At 37.9% G+C, this 24,119-nt stretch overlaps 4 protein-coding genes across 4 annotated transcripts; 2 read left to right on the top strand and 2 right to left on the bottom strand.

The window, feature by feature from the left end:
• The first annotated feature begins 34 nt into the window (after positions 1–34).
• Positions 35–2,425, top strand: LOC141824074 (pyruvate decarboxylase 1-like). Its single transcript, XM_074711307.1, has 6 exons — positions 35–556; positions 672–835; positions 939–1,589; positions 1,687–1,807; positions 1,954–2,142; positions 2,255–2,425. Exons 1-6 carry the CDS (start codon positions 35–37, stop codon positions 2,423–2,425), a joined length of 1,818 nt encoding a protein of 605 aa, XP_074567408.1.
• A 4,308-nt stretch (positions 2,426–6,733) lies between these two features.
• Positions 6,734–10,212, bottom strand: LOC141825517 (SAGA-associated factor 11-like). Its single transcript, XM_074712899.1, has 5 exons — positions 10,109–10,212; positions 9,930–10,013; positions 9,509–9,814; positions 9,131–9,326; positions 6,734–7,080 (listed from the first exon to the last, which is right to left on the bottom strand). Exons 2-4 carry the CDS (start codon positions 9,984–9,986, stop codon positions 9,144–9,146), a joined length of 546 nt encoding a protein of 181 aa, XP_074569000.1. The 5' UTR covers positions 9,987–10,013; positions 10,109–10,212; the 3' UTR covers positions 6,734–7,080; positions 9,131–9,143.
• A 549-nt stretch (positions 10,213–10,761) lies between these two features.
• LOC141822820 (uncharacterized) lies at positions 10,762–11,361 on the top strand. The gene is made up of 2 exons (XM_074710139.1): positions 10,762–11,100; positions 11,213–11,361. The coding sequence occupies exons 1-2, from the start codon at positions 10,770–10,772 to the stop codon at positions 11,269–11,271; spliced, it is 390 nt and encodes a 129-aa protein (XP_074566240.1). The 5' UTR covers positions 10,762–10,769; the 3' UTR covers positions 11,272–11,361.
• Positions 11,362–12,957: 1,596 nt separating this feature from the next.
• LOC141825395 (protein BREAST CANCER SUSCEPTIBILITY 2 homolog B-like) lies at positions 12,958–24,006 on the bottom strand. Its single transcript, XM_074712778.1, has 22 exons — positions 23,817–24,006; positions 23,581–23,736; positions 23,318–23,458; positions 22,255–22,395; positions 20,122–21,067; positions 19,935–19,972; positions 19,734–19,852; positions 19,485–19,639; positions 17,233–17,355; positions 16,926–17,162; positions 16,766–16,847; positions 16,621–16,671; positions 16,467–16,542; positions 16,244–16,355; positions 16,087–16,158; positions 14,878–15,061; positions 14,622–14,804; positions 14,174–14,316; positions 14,033–14,095; positions 13,556–13,772; positions 13,088–13,255; positions 12,958–13,008 (listed from the first exon to the last, which is right to left on the bottom strand). The coding sequence occupies exons 1-22, from the start codon at positions 24,004–24,006 to the stop codon at positions 12,958–12,960; spliced, it is 3,648 nt and encodes a 1,215-aa protein (XP_074568879.1).
• Positions 24,007–24,119: the final 113 nt, after the last annotated feature.

Here is a 24,119-nt window from a genome sequence, read left to right as displayed (position 1 = left end):
ATTTTTCAGTCAGTCCTTGAGTCGATCTGTGGCGATGGATACTAAGATTGGGTCTGTCGACGCGGCGGCGGAGCCGACAGCGAACAGCGTGTTGGGCAGCCCTCCGGCGGCGCACTGCGATCACATCGCGCCATCGGTTCCGCTGGCGGAGCCGGAGGCCAATTTAGGCCGCCACCTCGCGCGTCGCCTCGTGCAGGTGGGTGTCCACGACGTGTTCTCCGTCCCCGGAGACTTCAACCTCACCCTCCTTGACCACCTCATCGCCGAACCCGACCTCCGCCTCGTCGGCTGCTGCAACGAGCTCAACGCCGGGTACGCCGCCGACGGCTACGCTCGCGCCCGAGGTGTCGGAGCGTGCGTAGTCACTTTCACCGTAGGCGGCCTCAGCGCGATCAACGCCATTGCGGGCGCCTACAGCGACAACCTCCCAGTAATCTGCATCGTCGGAGGCCCCAATTCCAACGACTACGGCACCAACCGCATTCTCCACCACACCATCGGCCTCCCCGACTTCTCGCAGGAACTCCGCTGCTTTCAGACCGTCACTTGCTACCAGGTAATAATCTGAATCTTTACCTGTTCTTTTTTTGAAAGATTGAATCTTTAGCTCTTCTCGAGGCTGATCAAATTGAAATCTTGTGGCCACTCCAATGTGTTCGATCGGACTACAGGCGGTGGTGAACAACCTCGAGGACGCTCACGAACTCATCGACACCGCCATCTCCACCGCGCTCAAGGAGAGCAAGCCCGTCTATATCAGCATCAGTTGCAACCTCGCCGCTGTTCCTCATCCCACATTTAGCCGCGAGCCCGTCCCCTTTTCTATCGCCCCCAAGTAAGTAAACATCTTGTTAATTACAGACGCAGAGCATTGTCCACCATCTCTTCGGGCCTTCGGCATAAGTTCATCGTGTAATGTTTTGTTCTATGGACGGCAGGTTGAGCAACCAGATGGGTCTGGCGGCGGCGGTGGAGGCGACGGCGGAGTTCCTGAACAAGGCGGTGAAACCGGTGATTATCGGCGGGCCCAATATCCGCGTCGCGAAGGCCGGGAACGCCTTCATGGAGCTGGCGGACACGTGCGGCTACCCAATCGCGGTGATGCCGTCGGCGAAGGGGCTGGTGCCGGAGCACCACCAGCGGTTCATCGGCACCTACTGGGGCCCCGTCAGCACGGCCTTCTGCGCCGAGATCGTGGAATCCGCCGACGCATACATGCTCGTCGGCCCAATCTTCAACGACTTGACCTCCGTGGGCTACTCGCTGCTTCTCAAGAAGGAGAAGGCCATCGTGGTGCAACCGGAGCGCGTGGTGGTGGCCAACGGTCCTGCCTTCGGCTGCGTGCTCATGAAGGACTTCCTCCGGATGCTCGCCAAGCGGCTCAAGAAGAACACCACCGCCTACGAGAACTACCGACGTATCTTCGTCGCGGACGGTAAACCGTTACAGTGCGCGCCAAAGGAGCCTCTGCGGGTGAACGTGCTGTTCCAGCACATACAAAAGATGCTCTCCGGCGAGACCGTCGTCATCGCCGAAGCCGGCGACTCCTGGTTTAACTGCCAAAAGATGAAGCTCCCGGAAGGCTGCGGGTATGATTAAATTAATCAAACTCATGCTCAATCCAACTCCTTACCAATTACACACAGTTTCTGATAAGAATCTAAACATATATTAATTCTTGACTAGGTACGAGTTCCAGATGCAATACGGATCCATCGGTTGGTCGGTCGGTGCAACTCTGGGCTACGCTCAGGCCGCCAAGGGGACGAAGCGTGTCATCGCCTGCATCGGCGACGGAAGCTTTCAGGTACTTCCCAAAAGAAAGAGATAATCTTATTTCAGCCCTCGGACTGCTTGTCGTCGAAATTTTTTAGAAGTAATGGATTGACTGTACATGAAACTGGTTGCTAATTAATTAATATTCACAAGTTAATTTTACATGGAAACTTGCAGATGACGGCGCAGGATGTGTCGACGATGCTGAGGTGCGGGCAGAACAGCATCATCTTCCTGATCAACAACGGAGGCTACACGATCGAAGTGGAGATCCACGACGGCCCGTACAATGTCATCAAGAACTGGGACTATGCTGCCCTGGTCGACGCCATCCACAACGGCGACGGCAAGTGTTGGACCACCAAGGTGAACTCGCTAGCTAGCTGCTACAGCTGCAAATATAATTAATTAATTAAGATGAGCAACGTAACGTCGACAATAACACTGACCTGCAGCTCTGCTCTGCGAATGCATGCAGGTGCGTTACGAGGAGGAGCTAAAGGAAGCGATCGCGGCGGCGATGGGGGAGAAGCAGGACTGCCTGTGCTTCATAGAGATCATCGTGCACAAGGACGACACCAGCAAAGAGCTGCTCGAGTGGGGCTCCAGGGTTGCCTCCGCCAACAGCAGGCCACCAAATTCCCAATAGATCTTCAGTAACGTTACGTTGCATGCTAATATATATATATATATATAATTCATAATCTTAATAAATTAAGCGGTCAGAGTGTGTGCTCTGTGTACGTTCCTCATGAAATTTTCTTGTACTTGTTGATTTAGGGGCTTTTGGTTCAGGGTACAAACTGTCCAAGTATGAGCTCTTCGCCTGTGCTTCACACTATATATTTATAATGGCCTTGGCCTTGGTCTGATATTGTTCTTGACCCCCACTAGATATACAATTTTTTTGGCTGATTACCTTTGCCTAGTTGGGTTTAAACTAGTTTATTCGGATCTCATTCAAAAAACAGTTCATTGGAATTCATTTGATGAAGTTAACAAATCAAGCTTGACTCTGATTTCAAGTTTAAAAATATTATCAAACTGAATTTGAATTTGAATTTAATAAGTGATTTAGTTCATATTTATTAAGAACTTGTAAATCATGAATATATATGAATATTATATCAATTATAAATATTATACGTTAACAAGTTAAACTAAAAAAGTTTTTTTTAATTTTTAAATATGTTATTTTTGAATTGAGTTTAAGTCGTTCAATTATTTAATTTTATAGGTTAACAAATTAAATTAAATTAAGTTTTTTTAACTTTTAAATATGTTATTTTTAATCGAATTCAAGTCGTTCCTTAATTATTTAATTTTATATATTATATATAAATTGAATTTAAATTTAAAAATTAAAATTTGAATGAAATAGAACTCAAATTAAAAAAAAAAACCAATTGATCCTCTTATTGTTCGGTGTAGTTACACCCCTACCTCTACCCTACCAAATAACAATTTCATAACAACTGGGTCCCATCTCTACAGACTGGCCACCTACACTGTACAAATAATTAACAAACTATAGGACAGGAAAAAATACCAGTACGTAATTCAAATGAATAGCCAGTTCTTCCCGTGAATTTTTATTTATTTATATTTGTATATATATATATATATATTAAAATTATGACAAAATGAAATAACCTAAATAATCTGATAATCAAGCATACTTAACTATAATTCTATAATATGTGGACACGCTCTTAAGATTGTGAAATTGAAAAATTCCACTTTATTAAATATTTCATGGAAACGTTTGTTGAATTTTATTGTGAAGTATTTCTTTACACGATTGATTATATTAAGAGCCCGAACCAAAATTTATGAATTAGCTCATATATATTTTATTGCAGTTGCATTTTATTAAATAATCTCTAATGGTGGGCCTTTGTTTTTTATTAAGTTGGTGTATGTATGTTGACTAATTTGAAGAACGATCGATCTGATCGTATGAAAATTTTCTACGAACCATAAGGATAAATTGAGAAGCATTTATTGTGGTCTATTCAAATAATTCGCTTTCTTTGACCCGCTATTTATTGGAGAGAAATTTCTCCGGTAGTACGTTGTAGTTGAGTCTTAAATCCAAAATTCCTAACAAATGTCCGAACACCTTAATTAGCCATATGCATTGTTATCCCAAGGGCTTTTTTTTAAAGCAATGTGTGCAAATCTAGAACAAAGGCGTAGTCAATGTGAGTTAGAAATTTCTTGTTGAAGACTAACAATTACAATGATCTATCCCTATTGGGATGAATTTTTTTAAGATTATCTAAGTCTATTGGCCAAAACAATATACTCGTTGAATACATCATATAGCACACATGCAATCTAGAACATCTAAGGGTATCACAAACATGTTATCATCTACTTCGGTGATATACACTGCCATAGTCCCTTTAAGAACTTGACCACGAAAGGATGCATCCTCATAGTTAGTTAGTAGATTGAGATTTCATTCGTTAACAGAATCAACCAAATAAATCACTTGACCAACTAAGAACGATCCTGCATTGCCACCCATAGAATCACAAAAGAGCTCTCAGCAGCCCCTGGGGCATAGTTGAGTTGCTGAAGTGGGTAAAGATCGAATCTCGACGTAGTTGAGGCAATGTCCTTTTCCGTCGTAGCCAACCGCAGTTTCTCAATCTACCTTATCACATATGGTCGTAAGGCTGACCGTGTGGGGTTGTTGGAGTGGCAGATTTACTTTTTGCTGAAGAAATAAAAGAGCTCTCAGTAGCTCCCCAAGGCATAGCGCAGATGGTGGACATATGATATTTTTGATGCAACAGCTAGTGAGGTGAATCTCACGGGAATTCACGATCTACCATTCATTTCATCATGCGCCTCCTATCTGTATATCTGAATTTACCTTCCTCTTCATACCCCGTGGGACGGCTTTAGGAGGTTGCTGAGGTGGCAGATCAATATTTTTTTAATAAAAGAGTTCTTAGTTGCCTTTAGGGTGTAGTGTAGACGGTGAGAGCATGATATTTCTGATGTAACAACCAAAGGTTGAATCTCATGAGAACTCACAACTTCTCATTCACCACATCATGCCCCCTCTGGTAGGGTTGATTTTCAGCAGATAAAAAATGCCCCACTAGTTGCCTCACTCCTATAAACCTTATTGTTGTTGAGTAAAATCCTCTGTAATTTATCCTCTTTCAAAAGGATATGAGGCCGCTTTGGAAGGACGTCAAGGTGATAGTTTCACCTATGCTACCAAAGTAAAAGAGCTCTCAGTGCCCCCACCTATTCATTCGGTTCGCTGAAAAAAAAGAGGAAAATTTGAAAATAGAGAATATTAAGGTACGTATTACAAGCCTTCCCGAGAACTACTTTATGGGCATCGATGGTAGATGCGTATAAAGTGTCAAGGGATTTATCTGTTGTTAAATTAGATGAATTATTTTGTGAACTACAATTGCATGAACAAGCTAATATGGGCACACAAGAGAAAGGTGTAGCTTTGATTGCAGATAAGGAGAAAAAGAAGAAGAAGAAAGAAAAGGAGGAGTCATCAGAGTCTGAGCAAGACTCTTCAGATAGCGATGAAGAATTGACATCAAAAGAGATGGCTCATTATGTGAAGAAAATGATGGGGAAATCCAAAAGATTTACCAAGAGGAACTTTAAGAAGACGTTCACGCCATCTCAAGGTAATAATCAAAGTTCAAGTTTTGGTACTGATGTCACTTGCTATGAGTGCAACAGGAAAGGACATATAAGGCCAATTCATAAATCTTAAGACTAGGTTTCTTTCTACTCATGTAGGTACCATTTCATACAATAATTGAGATACAGATGGGTGTCACCGGTGTTCAAGAAAAAAGATACAAGCTCATGGGTTAATTCATTTTCATGGTGGCATGAGTTAAAATGTCGTCCAGTTTCCTTGGTTGTCACTTGTGTATGATTTATGATTTACAGAATTGAAGAGCAAGCCACGCCAATTTTTATGGTGACAATTATCAACAATAGAGATGGCATAGTTCATCAAAACAACCTTATTCTGTCAATATTTTGTATGCTTTTTTGGTTCTCGAGCAATAAGACCTTGTGTATTCTGTTCATGCTTACATACAGTAGCATATTTGGAGCTTGGATTTAACTTCGCACTATGTTTTTTGAACAGCTTTTCTTTAAAGATGTGATGCGTGAAACAATAGTCTTTTTGAAGTCCGCATCTTGAACTTTAACCTGCTCTTGCAGCAATTCAATGATATCTATGCGTGCTGATAATTTCCTGAGTTGATGAAATAATGGAAGAAGCCAAAGTACCAAGAACTAAGAAGATCCAAACTCGCTCGAACACAGGGGCGCTTGATATCAACTAAGGATCTAATCCAGCATCTGGCTACTTGCCTTAACAAAACTATCTATAACATATTGAATCCTTCAATATTTAGTATTTTTTACTGTAATTTCCCTATCTTCTGGTTGTATTTTCAAATGTGCAATGAATATATTTGAAAAGAATCTGTCAAGATTGGCATTACTGATGTACGCTATACCTGGTTTACTCATGGTATCTCTAGTTCTTTTGTGGTGCTTGTACGACTGTTTTCCTTCTGGAGTTAGCTTGCAAACAATTTATAATTTAAAATGTTTTAGGAGTTCTGTTTGTGCATGTCTATTTCAATTTCCATCAAAATTAAATTTATATCGAAGGATAAAATAAGAATAATAAATTTATCCAACTGTTTTTAAGTAGGTGAGTACTCATGTTCGCAGAAATATTGGACTAATCTCTTCTAATCTCCATGGAACAAAGCTCTCTTAACACTAATCAATAACATTTGTGGGAATCCTGAACAGCCAAAGTAGATTGCAAGAATGCGATACTTTCCAAAATTGTGTTGAACCGCAAAACATTTGTACGGTATAAGACTAATAAATCATTTGTATTTATCAACTTTGGATTATAAATCTTAGTCCAGATATGAATTGAGTAGGGTACTAGTCAAAGAATTGACATATAGGAGCCAAAATGCTGCTTGTATTTATTGTAAACTATTTGTGGTTCAAGAAAGCAAAATCAAACAGCTAAAATCCACGGTTGCCTTCTAAAGTAGCTAGTAACCACAAACTTGAGCTTTGATGAGTGAAAACACATGCTGCACAGATTCAGCATAAAAAACTTTTGCAGGATATTGTGAACTCAGCACCAATCTGAAATTCTCACTTCAACCAACTGAAAGATATAACAATTTCTGTATAATGTGCACCACATCATCTTCATGAACTTGATGAATACGAATGAACCATCTTTAATAAAAGACTTGAAGACTGCAATAAAACAAACACAAAAAATTTCAGTTTTGTGCTCATAACAGTAATGCCAAGCAACGGGACCAAATTCAAACATCTAGTATGATGAAACATAAAGAGTAACATAACACATAGATGAACATGATAACACAGTAAAACTACAATAAACGGATTCGTGCAACTTCAATACCAAGGTGCTATTCTCTATGAAATATTAGATTGCTTGCGGGCTACTGTTGAGCAGTTACTCATGTTATGTGAGCACAACTTGAGATTGAATGAACAAAATCATAGGATCTGAAAATTAGATTGTTCTTCTATTGAAGGAGGTATTTGCAAAAGAAGTGTCATGAATTAACATGGGCGAAGTACAATGGATGTAAATTTTTTTCCATTATTGTTTTCTCGGTTGGAAATTTTTTCTTATCATGTAAGGTCCTTTTGGGTTCTCAAATCCAAGAAGCATGTCACTATAAACTGCACCCATTTCATGTTCCAGTCAACATGGATCCTTTTTTGCTCATAGAGCTAAGGCTTCTAAAAGTGAACTAGGAGGTGAAATGGTGGTTCTGCCGTTTTGGGTTTTCTAGTTATATCAACCCAAAATATGGTTCAAAAGGCTTTTTTTTTTCATTGAGCCAACCAGACTAGTTTGGCTTCTGATATTTGGGTAAGCACTCGGTCCAGTCGTATGTTATAGAATATTGCCTAACAGGCATCATAAGAGCATCATCCTATCATTTGTCCAATGGAAATGTTATTTGTCCCGGTTTAATCATTTATCTCCTAAAATTTAATCCCATTGCACATTACACCTATAATATACATCTCATGGAATCTTTTCCACTCATCAAATCAGACCATTTTGGCCTCTGGTTTCGAAGTTAACCAGTTGAACTAGCTGATCTGGTCTAGCTTGTAAAAGCAGTACCTAGTGCAGGCAACATACAGACATCATCCTATCATTTGTGCAACTAAAAGATTTCTTTTCCTTATCTCATCATACATCGTAAAATCTAAATCCCATTGCTTTGTGCCAAATGTAATATGCCTCCTGTTTCACTCAGACTATGGTCAAATTATAGAGGTGAGCCACGCTTAGTGCCTCAAAATCAAGGGCTAAGCACAAATTTAAAGCAGTGATACCACAATACAAGTCACAATTCTTTATCTTCAAATATGACAAGATTAAACATTTGTCAGGGACTTCAGAAGATCAGATAACCAAAGTGAAATACAGTCATTTGTCAAATCTTGAGAGAATTATTAGGAACTATGAACAAAGTGCTTCATGGAATCACATGGCACATTCTTTAGCAACTATTTACTAAAGAGGACAAAAATATGTCATAAGTTTCAAATTTGTTCTTCTCTTTTACTTCATAACTATGAGCTCAATTATGAATATAGTGTCTTTTATGAGCAACATGAATACTACCTTGCTACTAAAAAAAATAGTGTCAGAAAATAATGATTGGATATGACAAAGTTCAATGGTACAACGATTTAAAAGGCATGTTCAATGTTGTAAAATCAAACAATTTTCTTCATGGTAAACCATGTGCATCATAATAGACCGTGCTCTTTTCTCAGAATTGAAGTTTGCCAATATAACAAGTTGTAGTTTTCCTTTTTTGATATGTAAATTATGAATCATGCTTCGCATTGCACACTAGCCATTTCACAGATGGAACCTAAACAAATTCTAACTAGAGCATAAAAAACCCTAATGGAGAAAAGTCATTCCATCCAAGTAAACTACACTCTTTGCTGTTTTGGGGACGAAATTTATTTAGTTGTCTACCAGAACAGAACAAAGCACAATGATATCCAATTAACTGCAGAACTCAGCAGGATTTCTTGATTAAAGCCTACATATAAGAGCCAAATTATCTTTGGACCTAAAAAATTGTTGTAAGAAACTGTCATGAAAGCTTGATTGATTCTTCAACATCGATGGGAAACACAGTCTATTAAAAGGAAAAAAATCCGCTGGTGTAAGAAATTCAAGAAAGAAAACTAGGCGATGCTGCTTCAACATAAAACATCAAAAAGATGAACGCAAAACCTTTGAAGAAGTATCATGGCTCCTCAAATGTGTAGTTTGCAAGTTCCTCCCCACCTGTTCTTGGAGTGTCATCGGGAATTATGTTACTGTTGGGAGTAGTGGAATAGGGAGCAAAAACTGTCACTGGACTGCCACGAGCATGCCGATTTCTTGCAATTGTAGTGCTTCTAGTGATCTTTGTCCGAGCTTTACGCCCCTGAGGCATCACACGCACAACAGTGAAGAGGTTCGTCAGTACACGAGACCATTACAAGCGCATAGATATATCAGTCCAGCCAAGTATAGTAACACGGGGTTAGGAATTTGTATACCTATGGCGCAAGATTATACTTTAACGAAGATTTTTCTTTTTAAGAAAAGGGCAAGATTAAAACTCACCTTGCCCATGCACTTCTCTAGGTGAGGGGCAAACCTTCCGGCCGTGACGAGGCGACCACAGTTCATGCAACCGAAGGTCTCGCTGGGGATGGCAGGATGAGTCTGGCCGAAGATGTCCACCACATTTTTGCTATTGTACTCACTACTGCCGCCAAGATTCTCCATCCGGGCTTGCGCGGAGAGCCGCAGCTCCTCCTCTTCCTCTTCCAGGTTGCGGTCGAGGCCCAGCCTCGCTATCCGATGGCATTCCGATGCCATATCCACGATGATGGATTCGAGGAGATCATCGAAGCATCTCGAGGCACGCTGCAGAACCAAAATCACCAGAACAAAATTGAGATTTTAACAGAGGAATCGAACTACTCTAACCCCAGATTAATTACACAGATCTTATGGATGTTTACAAGATTTGTATCAAAACCTGCTCAATGGTGACCGGAGATTGAGAAGGCGAGCTTCCATCATTGAGGGCGGACATTCTAGGAATCAAGATGCTACCTCTATACTGAAAAAAAAAAAAGACGACGAAGCGAGCTAAGCGATTAGTAATCGATCGAGAGAAACCGCTGGATAATTTACAAGACGCGGAGGGTTTCTTACCTCGCAAGTGATTCGATCATGGAAAATGACTCAAATTTGAATAAATCAGAAAGAAGTGGTGGCGATCATTCGGGATTCACCGACTACGCGATCGAAGGCGGCATCTGTCGCGCAACGGCATGAGAAATCAAGAACAGGGATGAAAAAGAAATAAAGATAAAAGTTGGAGAAAACAGTATGTTCGGATACTTTTCAAAACCCACTAAAAGTTCGAATATTTCTCAAAATACCCTCTAAAGTCTATAATATACATTAATGTTTTACAAAGATTAATTTTAAAATGTAAGAATTTTGACATCATCGGTAAGTCGGTCATATGGGAAAACCGACCACTAGCCAGATTCGATCCCGTGCAGGGGAGCTTTTAAATTGAATGATTTCACTTCAATCTACAGTTAGGATTAAAACCCGGAAAAATCCGGCGGCCGAGAATGGTCCCTTGACGATGGGACTATGCAGCCGCATAGAACCACCGTATCGCGACCACAAGTCGGTGGTCCGGCTACGTATCCCGAAGCATGACACCGAACCAAGACAAAAGTAGCGTGCGACTGAGTGTACATACCTTCAGTCCGTTGGCTACTCCGCACCACAAGTCTATTTATACTCATCAATCCCATACCATCCCATCGCATCGCAGGCGGCAGCGAGATCCATAGCCATGGAGGAAGACAGCATCGATTCCAGCGAGAGCTTCATCTCCCTCTCGTCCAAAGGAGAACAGCAGGAGCTGAAGCAAGAAGACAGCCATGAAGAAGAGAAAGAAGCTGCCGAGCAGAACGACGACCGTCCCAAAGAAGAAGATGAAGAGGCAGGAGAGGAGTCATCTGGTGGGGGAATCGTGAGCCGACTGATTTCAAACTTAAGCATCGCAGTTCCAGGTCTATCTGCTGGGGATGATCCTGAGAAAGAAGAGAGCAAGGAAGGGAAGGATTCAGCCAGTGCCGGGCTCATCAACCATCTCCTGCCCAAGATGCATGTTGCTTTGCCAGGTCACTCTACTTTGATCCATTTTGTTCTTTTAGGGAAGATTTCGTGGGGTTTTCCCCTTCATTTTAGGGTTTATGTTTCTTGGATTTCATCTTGGTGTTCGATTATAAGCAGATGAACAATCTCCAGCAGCGGACGAGGTTTGTCTTCTCATTTCCATCATAGAAGATTAGCGTTAGAAGAACAAGACGGAGCCATGGAGGAGGAGAATCTGTAAAATTTTTTATATGGGATATTTTGATATTTGAAATGTAAAATTTTGGACGTGGAAAGTCGATGCAACTTTTTAATTTTCCTTTATTTATTTATTTTTTTACTTTAGGTGTTCGGGTTTCTTTTTGAACATATTATTCATTCTATATTTTAAACATAATTTTTTTATATTAAATAACCTTATTTATTTATTCTTTCATTCTAATATTTCATTAAAAAAACATTAATATTTATATGTCACAGTGTACTAAAATATTTCGTAATAGTTAATCTTATGAACAATTGTACCTTAAAAATATTAACCAGTATGAACCCCTCAAATTTTAATATGAAATAAAATAATGATAATAATTTTGTGCGAAAATGATAAGCTAATCACAAATAAAGCAGTAGTTAAATAAAAAATATAAATTGTTTAGCAGAGCAATTCTAAAGTTTACTGTTGCATTTTTGAAAATGAAGTGCATTTAATTGAACATTGTTGTACACTTCGTCGAATAATTTAGGTGATGACTGATGAATATAAAGAAGCATAGAAACTTAATGTGGCAAATGTGTTATATGAAGATTATTATTTTCGAAGCAAAATAAAAAATTGTATTATCTAACAAATCAATGACTAGTTGGAATCAAAACTAAGGCCCTGGACAACTATCGATCATTCAATTCAATTAGATTAAAGAAAATAAATTGACGAAAAAACCAGGCACGTCTCATAGATATGTGAGAAGCAAATAGTTCAGAAATGCCAAATATTTCAAGGCATTTGTTGGAAATGCAATGGACCAACAAACCAGAGCACTGAAGAACGATAACATCAAGAGCTTACTAATTAAATACACATTCTTGAACAACAAATTCCCCGCTAGTATTTCAACTGGCACCCTGCCATTTAGTTTCGAAGTGAGGTAAATTCGAAATTGGAAGAAATATTAACACTTGTGATTAGAGTAAAACTGCAAACCTTGACGCGATTAGCCCTGCTGCCAAAACATAATTAGCAATTCCCATCTTTTGTCCCTAAACTTTGGCGATTTTGAACCATATAACCTAGAAAAATACAAGAAAAAGATTATTGCATCAACTGGATTAAAGAGCATCGATAAATGGATAGAGTTACTTAATGTTGAGGGGGGAAAATGATAAGTTTGCATTCCACTTCCAGATATGCTAGCCAGAAATTTTATAGTAATTGAGAAGTTTCAGTATCAAAACAGTGATACCCAGATGATAGGTCAGGATCTTAAAAAAAAATTGGTTCAAAGAATGGATAAAATGTGTGTATCACTGTGAGGCTTCAGTTTAAGAAGCATTTTATGAATGATTTATGCCTCTGGCAAAAAATAAAAGGAATGCATGCAAGCATCATAATTTTTTTCAAGTTCTTATGAAGCTTTTTGTGTACCCTAAATTTGACAAAGGGACGTTTCATCCAAACATTGTATAACTAAAACGTGCTTAAGTTTTGCCACATTTGTTTCAATCAGAAAAAGCTAAACCAGACCCACGTTGAACAAGAATCATATACAGTGAAATATGGAGGCGAGTGTTTTGATTAAATATATATAAAAAAAACATTTTGCAGGAATGAAAACAAAGGAAGCAACTTACTTTGACTGGTTAACGAGAAACCCCAAGATTCAGACTCAATCATGTCCAACTATATATAGAATTCTCTCCTTCAGCTCCTGAATGATCTGCTCAAAGTCAAAGCGTCAGGAATTTTTCTGGAGATCAAAAAAGAATACAAAAGTTGATCATCATTCCCAAACATACTGAGGAAGATAATTTTGCCCATCTCTGAGCAAATGTTGCATCTGTCTTCAGATGACAATTACTAGGAAGATTATAACATGCAGAATAGGTAGAATTTTCAGTTGCCTCTGCAACCCAAAGATGATTTGATTGGTCCCTTGCTCGCTTGACCAGATTAAAAAAACCAACCTACAAGAAATGTAGCAAACGTTAAGTTGCTGTTTTAAGCAGTAGTTTGCATCTTAAATAAGGTCTAAACACATTTGTTTCACCTATCCAAACTACATTATAAGCTTATAACAAATACAGGCTTCAACTTAGTTCATGATACATTTGAAATAACAATAGTAAAAAAATTGATAACTCATAGTATGAGCTATCTGTAAGTTTAACTAATTCTCACAGAAGATCAGAGTACAGTTAATTGGACAGGAGACGTGGAATGAGTCAGATTGAATAACTGATTAACATAAAAATGTGATAACTTACTACTGTTCCTTCATGGTGGTGACTGAATAATGCAGACAAATCATTGCCTGTAAATGGAGAGCGGAAACTGATAGCAAGTAGACAATCAAGTTGCCCTTGATATTGTAATGTTGAGTCCCAAGTGCATCCATCTGAAACAAAAACCCACTGTTTCTTCTGCCGCCCGGATATGCAAACATCTCCAACATGTAGGATTACAGCTGCAATATCAAATTCACTAAAACAAGCAACAAAATCAACTTTGGGTTTAGAATACATAATGAAATGTTATTGAACACTTTTGCATTTTTTTTTAAATTGTGTTATTTTCATGTGGTTTAGAATGAATTGAGTGCCAAATAATTGAAGTACATTGTTTTGCTCAATTTGAGTGGATAGTTATTGATGTGTAGTTCATTATTGTGCAAATTTTTTATTTTAACATTAGTCAGAAAAAAGCTTAATACAAATAAATTCTGAAAAAGATGATTGATCTACCTTGCCAGAGGTATGGCGCCAAAATTTGACAACTTGATGGATTTGCGAGGTTTAAAGAAAGGTCTGCAGGAAAGTAGACAAAGTTACAAATTTACAAGAATACTTTCCATTGCACCAAAGAATATAATGGCATTTGCTTACTCATATTTCTTGGCCTCTGTTAAAGGCAAACTCTTCCATGCTGTAGAAGATCCACCACCTTGTAGATAAAGAACGCCCATACCAATGCTCATTGGCAGAAGTCCTGCAACATCATATATTCTTCCTTCTACAAGATCAACCTTCTGTTTGGCATCGCCAGAAACAAGACAAGCTTGTATTAGTTCTCTAAGAAAGCAAATCTCAGATAGTTTAATATTTAAAAGAGTGAAGATCTAGCAGGATCAGTGTTTTAAAAAGCAGCTTAGATGCACATAGCATACAGCATCTGCAGTCCTTACACAGCTGGCTTCGATACTGATGACCAAGAAATCAATGAGCATGCACCAGATTCATTCTTGTCATTGTGAAACACTTCTACAAGCTAAGTTATTGATGTGGTAACACGTTATATTCATAAATACTTGTTAGCAAAAGTTTTCATCATTACCTGATCCTCAGTTGGATTCCATATTGTTATCAGACCTTCCCTAAACTTTCCTTTTTTGCAGGAGTGTTTACTAGTTAAACCTGCCACTTTCACTCTCATAAAGGGCGTGACTTCTCTTGAACAAAGACCGGCATCCTTTAACATTTTCTCAATCTTCTTTTCCATGTCAGATTGCCTAATCTCCTGAAAGCAAATCATCCTTCTTCATTACATTTTTCGGATTAAGCCAACTTGATATGAAACATGGCAAACACACATTTTGCTTTGTCTTATAAGCTGAGAAAGAAATTAGTTGCTGTGAAGTCATATCTGCCATCATGACTTCAGGCTCAGCAGTTGTCTCAAGTATTTTGTAGAGTTTTGCCCCTTCATCATTGCTGTCTACATCAGCAACCACATCTATTCGCTCAGCCAAAATAGCCTCTGCAATGCTACATCTCCTGCAGTGGAAAGAAAAGCTTAAAGTGGCAACAATTATGGAGTCAAAAACCTGTAACAAATATCTTAAGGTTAATACAGATACAAGAGAAATAAGTAAAGTAAAAAAATCCAACCGAGCAACGTGAATAATGTTTTCGACAAACACCAAGGACCAATACCCTCTGCCTTAAAAAATGCATTAGGTGAAACTTGAGGCAATTTTAAAGATAAAAAAACAATGCGCAAGCATGCACCTCCAAAAGAAATCCAATTTTGATGCTCTTCATTCTTTATTTAATTTTATTTCTTTTGTTCTACTCAAATATAATTTATGAAATTCTCTGTGCATGCATATATCTTATGTTTTATTAAATAGAACCATGAATAAGACTACTATCTCACCCATGCATTGAAGCAGATGATGATTGTTGATTTAGAATAATGTGCAGAATGAGTACTTGAGGAAACTCCTTTATGTACCAAGTATAAAAGGATGTAATTTCCTGCCTCAAAATCTGGGAGTGTTTTGAGCAAAATTTGTGTAACTTAGAGTAGCTTAAAGGCAGTAAAGATAAAATCCTGCTCTTTGTTGATTCATAAGGCAATGTTCAGAACTAGAACTGAAGTGCAAAAGCACATTATACACGAATTATTAGTGTCCATTAGCTGGTGCCACTTTTTTCCAGACATAAATAGTGAACAAAGAAGTGAAGGAGCCATTCCACAAAATATTATTGAACCATTTACAGCGACTTATATGCAGATAAAACTTGATCTTTGCTAATTCATAAGGCAGTCTTTGGAACTAGAACTGAAGTGCAAAAGCATACAAATGAATTATTAGTGTCCATTAGCTGGCCCCACTTCTTCTCATACATAAATGGTAAACAAAGAACTGAAGGGACCATTCCACAATATATTATTGAACCATCTAATTATCAACATAGTTGTCTTTCATCTTCTATCCTTTTTAGGCATGTCAGGCAAAGAAAATAAATACTAACTGATTTCTGCTATAAGAAGTGTTAGTAAGATTCAATAGTACCGTTGATCGTATTGCTGAAGTGCCTTCCTTTCCAACCTTTCCGATCTTACAATATACCCACCATCAGAAAACCTGAGAAAAATTTAACAAATTTTATAACTCAGACAAAAACAGTGCTTATAAGCATTTTCCAGTAGATAGTTAAATTTGGGTTCACCTCTCCTTATATAGAAGAGGGTAAACCCTTGTAATTCCGACCAATGTTCGAGGAACTCTACCGCCACCAGCTTTAATACAATTGAAAGACAAAGGAGCACCACGACAATTGCCTAAATATTTCATGAATAAGAAAGTAAATCATTGTAACAAGTGTAAGCAGAATATAATTAGCAAATCACTTCAAGATAAATATTAACAAAGTTGTCAAAATAATTGCTTACAAAATCCCAACTTCTCTGCCCAATCCGCCCTGTAGGTCCCATTTATGTTCATTAACAGATGAACAGTCTTTGAAGCCTAGAAAAGACAAGTTGATAAGAAGATACCAAATGTTATCTGGAAATCAATTAACTTGGCACAGCATCAAACATTGACCTCAAGAGATGAAACAGGTCCGGCCCAACCAAATAAACCAGCACCCCATATCTGCAATGCAATGTTTTGAAACAAAAATAATGATTAAATATCTGGAAAGAAAGATGCATTAGTGGGCTATTAATAGTAAAGGATTACTTCATACCCGAAGTTTTTGGCCAACAAACAACTTTCCAGTGAAAATTTGTTTTGACAGCTGGGCATCTAGCAAAGCATACAAAGAATACCTGAAAAAAGAAAACTGAAGTTTTAAACGTCATGCATAACTTGGTTTATGCATTTCTGAGGAACACGAGGTAGTTCACCATCCATCAGTAAGCTCTATTCTGGCATCATAAGTACTTCTCTCTAATGTTGAACTGCTGTTGTTACTTTGTTTAATAACTTCAGACCTAGAATTTTTGTCATCGGTCTTTGATATTACTGGGTGGGCAGAACAGATGACTGAAACACATAGAATCATCATAGATGAAGGTGATGCATCTCCGTCTAAAATTCTTTTAATGGCTGATCTATGACCGTGGTTGAATTCCCTCTCATACCTAACACAGACAAAATCAAATATACAAAGACTGCATATTATCAATAGAAGAAAGAGAGTAAATTACAAACCTGTATTTCAATTCCTCAAGAACATTGGAAACTGTAAAAAACTTGTTTTTAGTTTGATTATGATACCATCTCTCATAACATGCAAGCTTCCAAACAATCCATCTGTAATGATTTGTAACCCACCTATTTCATATACAACAAGAGAGATAAGATTAATTATAATAAAACCATAAAACATGAAACTCTTAAAATAATAATTGCAATGTAAAACAAACTGTGGTGCATATAAGCAACAACATAGAATAGAACGGCAAAAACAGAAAAGACAATTCAGCATATGATTTACTCCTATAATAAAAACAGATGAGAAGTAGTGCTTTTTATTAATGCCGCAAACACTAAACTTGCCAATGTTTGTAGTCTCCAATTCTATAATATTCCAGAAAATTATGCGACTAAGCGCTTTTTCCCAGGCCTCTTCTAAAATTCAACCTCAAAATGGAGCATGTTTCTAAAATTTTTTCACATGCTTGATAGAGATATCAAAAGCCCACTCACAGTGTCAATTTACTCCTATAATAAAAACAGATGAGAATTAGTGTTTTTTATTAATGCCTCAAACACTAAACTTGGCAATGTTTGTAGTCTCCAATTCTATAATATTACAGAAAATAATAATATGCGACTAAGCGCTTTTTCCCAGGCCTCTTCTAAAATTCAACCTCAAAATGGAGCATGTTTCTAAAATTTTTTCACATGCTTGATAGAGATATCAAAAGCCCACTCACAGTGTCAATTTATTCCTATAATATAAACAGATGAGAAGTAGTGTTTTTTATTAATGCCTTAAACACTAAACTTGGTATATCAAAAGCCCACTCACAGTGTCAATTCTGAAGCATCAGTGTCTGATACATATATGGAAGGGGTAAATGAAGAGTTCAAATGTGAAGAAGGAACGAAAAGTAGACAAAATTTGACAACCTAAATATCTGCACATTGGCTGTTCAAAACTGGGATCGTAGACATCTGATGAATTATAGTAAGTCATTCACACTTGCCACAAGGAGTAATCTGTATTCTTGAAATAATAGCTTAATGATATTTGTTTTCTTTTAACATATTTTTTATTTACATATAGATTCCATTATTAATTTATTGATCAAACTCAATCAGTCTAGCTACATTGCTAAACACAGGAGTAAAAAGGGAATATATGTGCAAAGGGTGTTTGGAAGTGGATGCAGTGATGAAGCACAATTTTGCATTTAGCCAAATAGTTGGATCAGTTGTGCCACTGGCGTTTCTCCCTTGCTTCGCTGCTGGTGAGCCATCCCTCCTGGTTTCCTTTTTCAAATTCAATTCAGGAACTTCTGTTAAGATTGAACAGCAGGTATTCCCTCATGCCGTTGCCCTTGAGACCGAATCACATATCGGATGGCTGCAGTGGATAGCTACCAAGGTAAAGAGTCGATCTATTCGTGGTAGTCTATCTCATGCAGCCACAACCAAGGTAAAAAAAAGCCTAGTTGTGGTTGTATTTCATTGTCATTGTGCCATGTATGTTTGAGGCAGTAGGAGAAATTTCTTTTACAGTCATGTATATACAATGGGTGGACCAAACCCCCTAGTTTTGGGATCTCATCGTAGATGGTCATATTTTGGTTGTTCATTACTGTGACCCTAGTTTTAATTTAAATTTCACTTCTCAACCTTCTTTTGTGTTAAGTAACCTCTCTATTGTATAGAAGGATTGACCTTAGTTGTATGCCAGAGCAATGCCATATGAACAATCAATAGCCCAATAAAATAGCAGTCCTATAAAATGTAAATGCTAAATACATAAGGAAGAAGTCATACTGGACCATTCAAAAAGAATAATTCATTGGCATGTAGTCTACATTAGATGTCATTGTTAATGATAAAATTAATAAGCATCTGATTTTTGTTGAATAAAACAAACTCAAATGAATGGCAAAATACAAACTTCACTGAACTAAAATAGGCCATTATCAGTTATATCCAAAGAATGAAGCTGAGTGGGTCGAATGAGATCGTGTAAAGACATTAATTTTTTAGGAAAATATCAAACAATCTTTGTCAGTTCTTTGTTGTTGCACCAAACAATAGTACTAATTAACTACAAATCTACAATGTCTATTGGATAGGAGAAAAACAAAGCAATTTAGTTAGAATCATCACATAAAATTTCAAACATTTTTATACATATACTTTAAACCGGAGAACAAGATGTTTATAGAATCCATGATGACAAGAAAGAAATACAAGCTCCAAGAAACAGTTAGGCGCACTCTTTTGTTGCATTAGATAATGATGCACCAGATTGAAACAGCATATCCTGAAAAGCTTCTATGCCAATCCCATCATGACTGGATGCATCTTGAAACTTGTAGTTCAGTACATTATCTGCATTCATGCTGCTGACTCCAGAAGATAGGGATCCCAACTAGGTTTAAGCATTATTCAAACACAAATGAGTTTTTTTTCTGGCAAAGGTGGCATCAAAAACAAAAAATGAACTTGAAGGTCAGCATTGGTACCAAATGTTGATGTCTTGGTGCGCCACCAAAGAACTCTTTAATATTCTTTCTTTTATGACATGGGTAATGAGTAGAGATCTGACTGTGGCAGCTACTTTGTGTTGGTAGTTTGGAGAAACCTACAAAATTTACTACCCTTAAATATCTTGATCCAAAAGTTAGCATAAGGACTATTGGTTCTTACATATTCCACTCATTTACCAGTAGCCAAAGAAGTGTTCTTCAAAGGAGTTGCAAACCTATATGATGAATAGCATAACATGTTAATTTATTTATGAGAAAGCATGACATAATATGTAAGATATGGCAAAAGCATAATATTTTTTCTTGAAAAACATGGGGAAAGCATAGGATATAGAAAGAGGTAAATTTCAGGAGCTGAATTGACCTAGAATTTCTTGGCCGTTTAAATGGAGAGGCAGAACTCAATTTTCCAGGTTGCAACTTTCTGCTACTAAATCTATTGTTTGATATCTCAACCAGAGGTCCATGCATAGGATTGTCATCCATCGCAATGGAGTTATTAGATAAATGGAAGTTATCTTTTTCAGGCTTTTTATTGATATATGCTTTCTTGCCAGAATAATCATTTCCAAATGCAAAATTTCTGTCAATTCCCTGGTCTAGCACATCACCTTCAGATTTAACTTTCCAGGTGTGAGATGATGGTTGCTTTCTCTTGGAAATAGAAGATGGGGTTCTGAAGACAGGTTTGCTTATTGATTCTAAATCAGAAGGATAAGAGATGTTCTCCTTGTTACAGAAAGTTACATTAGGATTACTGCTGTTTCCCGAATTGGAGGACAAACACTGATCGAGTCTGCTGTTCTCCAAAGTTCCAATATCTGAGTTCCCGAGAAGGTTCCTTGCACGATTTAGTGCATCATTGGAAATTGAAATACACCTTCCACCTGCTGTTTGGAACCTAACTGGTGACTGAGTAAAATTAGAAAAATCCATTTTATGTGCTAGGGTCTTTTGTAATTGGCCACTATTTAAATGGCTTCCTGCAGAGCAATAACCTTTTAAAAAGTTATCTGGACTTCTTTCAACTAATCGAACATTGGAAGGATCAACAATTCGTGTGCTAGTAGTAACACAACTCATGTTCCGAGACAAAATTCCATGTGAACTTTCCCCCTTCATGATCTGCATTGAATCCTGATTTTGTGCACTTCCAAAACCTTTTAAGGCAAAAATTTTGTCATCTTCCTCCAAGCCCAATAAAGTAGTTGCTCTTGCGAGACCACAAGAAGATACATTTACAGTTCTACCCAAGCTTGTTTGGAACATGGAATTGAAGAAAGTCCTGTTACCTTGCTCATGTAATTGTTCTGCAATTTGAAGATATTACAATGTCTCAAAAAACCTACAAAGTACTTGGGAAAAAAATTGTAGCAAAGGAAAATCTAAACCAACAAAATGCCATGAAAGCACTCAATGTGTATACTTAAAAAGAAAAGTCGGAACATCATTTGCAATTAGCATCAGTACAAATTTCTAGCCATGTATTCATGTATGATTGGTTGTAATTATGATGTGAGTGTATGTTATTGAATATTTTATATGAACTACATGCATTTGCTCCGACTATTTTAGATGATTTCAAATCAGTGCTGATACCGATTTCTACTAAAGAAAGAAAGTTGTACTGTGTTTCTTTAACAGGATGCAATAACATTTCTACTGATAACAATGTGAAACAAAGAAAACCAATGCATTCAGTGGATTTCCATGTATAACACAATGCATATTAAAACAGAATGTTCTTATTTTTATTTGTACAACTATGTATATGATTTAGTTTTTTAAAAAAAAATCTGCTATAGTGAGCAATTCTGCAACAAAATTTAAAACTGAGGCATCTATAGTGCATAGCAAGTAAACAATGATTATAGTATATTATCAAATTATTTACATAAAGAATAAACAGTCTTTTTGATTGAGATGAATCAAGGATAACAGTTTTCCAAATCCAGTAAGGAAAACCTGAGTATCAAGCTAATTCTACTAGATTATATGGTATTTAGTGATTATATAGAGCCTGTGCACATCTTAAAGGCAAAAAGTACAGCATAAGACCAGAAGTTTAGGACAGAATAAAAAATCAATTAAATGGCTGTTGAGAGAACCAGATTAAACTAACATGAGAGATGTTTTTCCTTAAGACAGTGAGCTTCAGCTTGCCTTCACGTTTTATTTCTCTAAAATTAGAATTCATTAATTAGATTTATTATTTGATATAACTTAACCAGAAATGTCCAAATGCAATATTGTATACAACCTTTAAGGAATTGATTCTATACAACATGATCAGATGTTTCGGTTCCATGCCATATAAAGGGCATCCCAATGCATGAAGCTCCCACCAATGCGAAATTTTGGGGAAGGGTCAGACCACATTGGGTCTATTGTACGCAGTCTTACCTTGCACTTGAACTTGTGACCTCAAAGTCACATGGCAGTAACTTTTCATGCCATATGTTCAAACAAAATTAAACAAAGAAGAAAGCAACTTTACCATCATTCACATCCTTTGCTTCAAGGATGGCTGCTGCTTTCCTAATTGAAGAATCTTTTATGGTGACTGACTTCCCAGACGCAGTACAAAAGATCGGTAGGGTACTATCTCTAATACAAGTATTTGAATGTGCTTCATTACCTAAGAGAAACAAAACAGATTAACTGACTAAAATCAAGTTTTTTCACACAAGAGAGAGATTATCCATATACAAGTAAACTAAAAATGTCTTTTCCATTTGTGATGCATGTGAACAATCTTAGTATTTATAGTAAATACTAAATTCAAATACAATAGCAAATAAAGGGACCATAGTGTAGGAAGCACTGTCTTCTAGGTTCTAACCCATCTTCTACTAGCAGAGGAAGCTAGCACTAAAGAGAGTTTAGATTCACCCTACACCAAATCCAAGGCTCAAAGTGGATGTGGAAGAAGGTGCGTTGATGCTCAAGCTAAGGCAATACTACATCCACACACAGAGTTGTGCACAAGGATCACAAAGGGAAAGACTGAATGTTGCTAGCACAAGATCAACAAGTGTCACATGAAATGTACTGATGGAGAAAACATTGAATCAATGGAAGGGGAGTACAAGAGGGGACTGAAGAACAGGAGAGGGTATGATAGCTCATCATTGGTCTCTCTTCAACCTCTCTTAGGTTCCTTTATCTGGTAGTTGCTACTGTATCAAAGCAAATGTGATGGAACAGGAATTTGGGAAAAGGAGAAGGCCCAAAGCACAATAGCATGCAACAGAGTTCATAGTCAAAAGGTGACCGTGGCAAGTAAATTAATGAGGATTAGATATCATGGTGGCTCTTTACTGGGAAATTATTAGGGTATGATATCTCAAGATAATCTCTTCTACCTGTGTTTATTAAAAGATTTGAACTTTTAGGGTTGATCCTGTATCTAAGAGGGAGCATCTGAGGTAGGGTCAGCCTATTTTTACACATAACATTATTTCCTATAAATGCTTCATTGACTTAGTTGTCTACTTTCAAGTGACTCTTTTCTCTACATGTTCTTCAACAACATACAAGAATGGAGAAAATCAACTTACCCTCCCTTATGTGATGTCCTTCGATAATAGCTGCTGCTTTCTTACTTGAAGATTCTTTTAGAGCAAGTGACTTCCCAGACCCAGTATAAAGCAATTGGAAATCGTTGTCTTTATTGCCAACCTCTGAATGAGCTTCATTGCCTAACAAGCACGAAATATAGCAAACTGAACAAATTAGTTTTTTCTGAAGAGATAAAAGAGAGAAATTGCTTAATTTGCAGGTTAGCTAAATATTTCGATCAGTTTTGAGAATACTAATTCACCTCTGTTATTACTGTCAGCTTCACCGAGAACAGACCTAGCTCTATTTACCGAACTGTCACTTACGAAAACCGATCTTCCTGACGCCGTACGGAAAATCGGCATCCCACCTCCGTCTGCACGGCCATCCTCAACACCTACCGGAATCTGCGTATGAACTGAGATTTGGAAAGAAAAGTCAAACCGAAACGGATTCATAGACAACGATCATGTTTTAGCCTGGGGCAAGAGGAGTTACCTAGGATCAAGAGATCTGCCAACGAAGGAAGCCGAGTGCCGCGGTCGCTGTCGTCGACGCCAGTTAAGGTATTGGGAGGCGGAGCTGGTGGGAAGGAAGATACCTCGGAGGCGGATGCGACAGCCCAATGGAAGCGACCATCGGCGGCAGGTCGTATCTCCCAAGTCGGGAGCTCGGTCGGCAGCGGCATTAGGCGTTAGGGCTTCCTCCGTCGAAGGATGATCGATTTTGGAGAGTAGTAGGCGGGAAACGGTGGAATAAGCGCCATTTATTTCGATCTTTCTTTTTTTTTTAAACCAAAAG

Source organism: Curcuma longa, chromosome 3 (assembly GCF_044706935.1).
Source record: "Curcuma longa cultivar G26 ecotype Majalengka, Jawa Barat chromosome 3, ITB_CL_G26_1.1, whole genome shotgun sequence".
NCBI lineage: Eukaryota > Viridiplantae > Streptophyta > Magnoliopsida > Zingiberales > Zingiberaceae > Curcuma > Curcuma longa.
The sequence above is the reverse complement of the archived record's forward strand: the minus strand, read 5'-3'. Positions and strand labels throughout refer to the sequence as shown.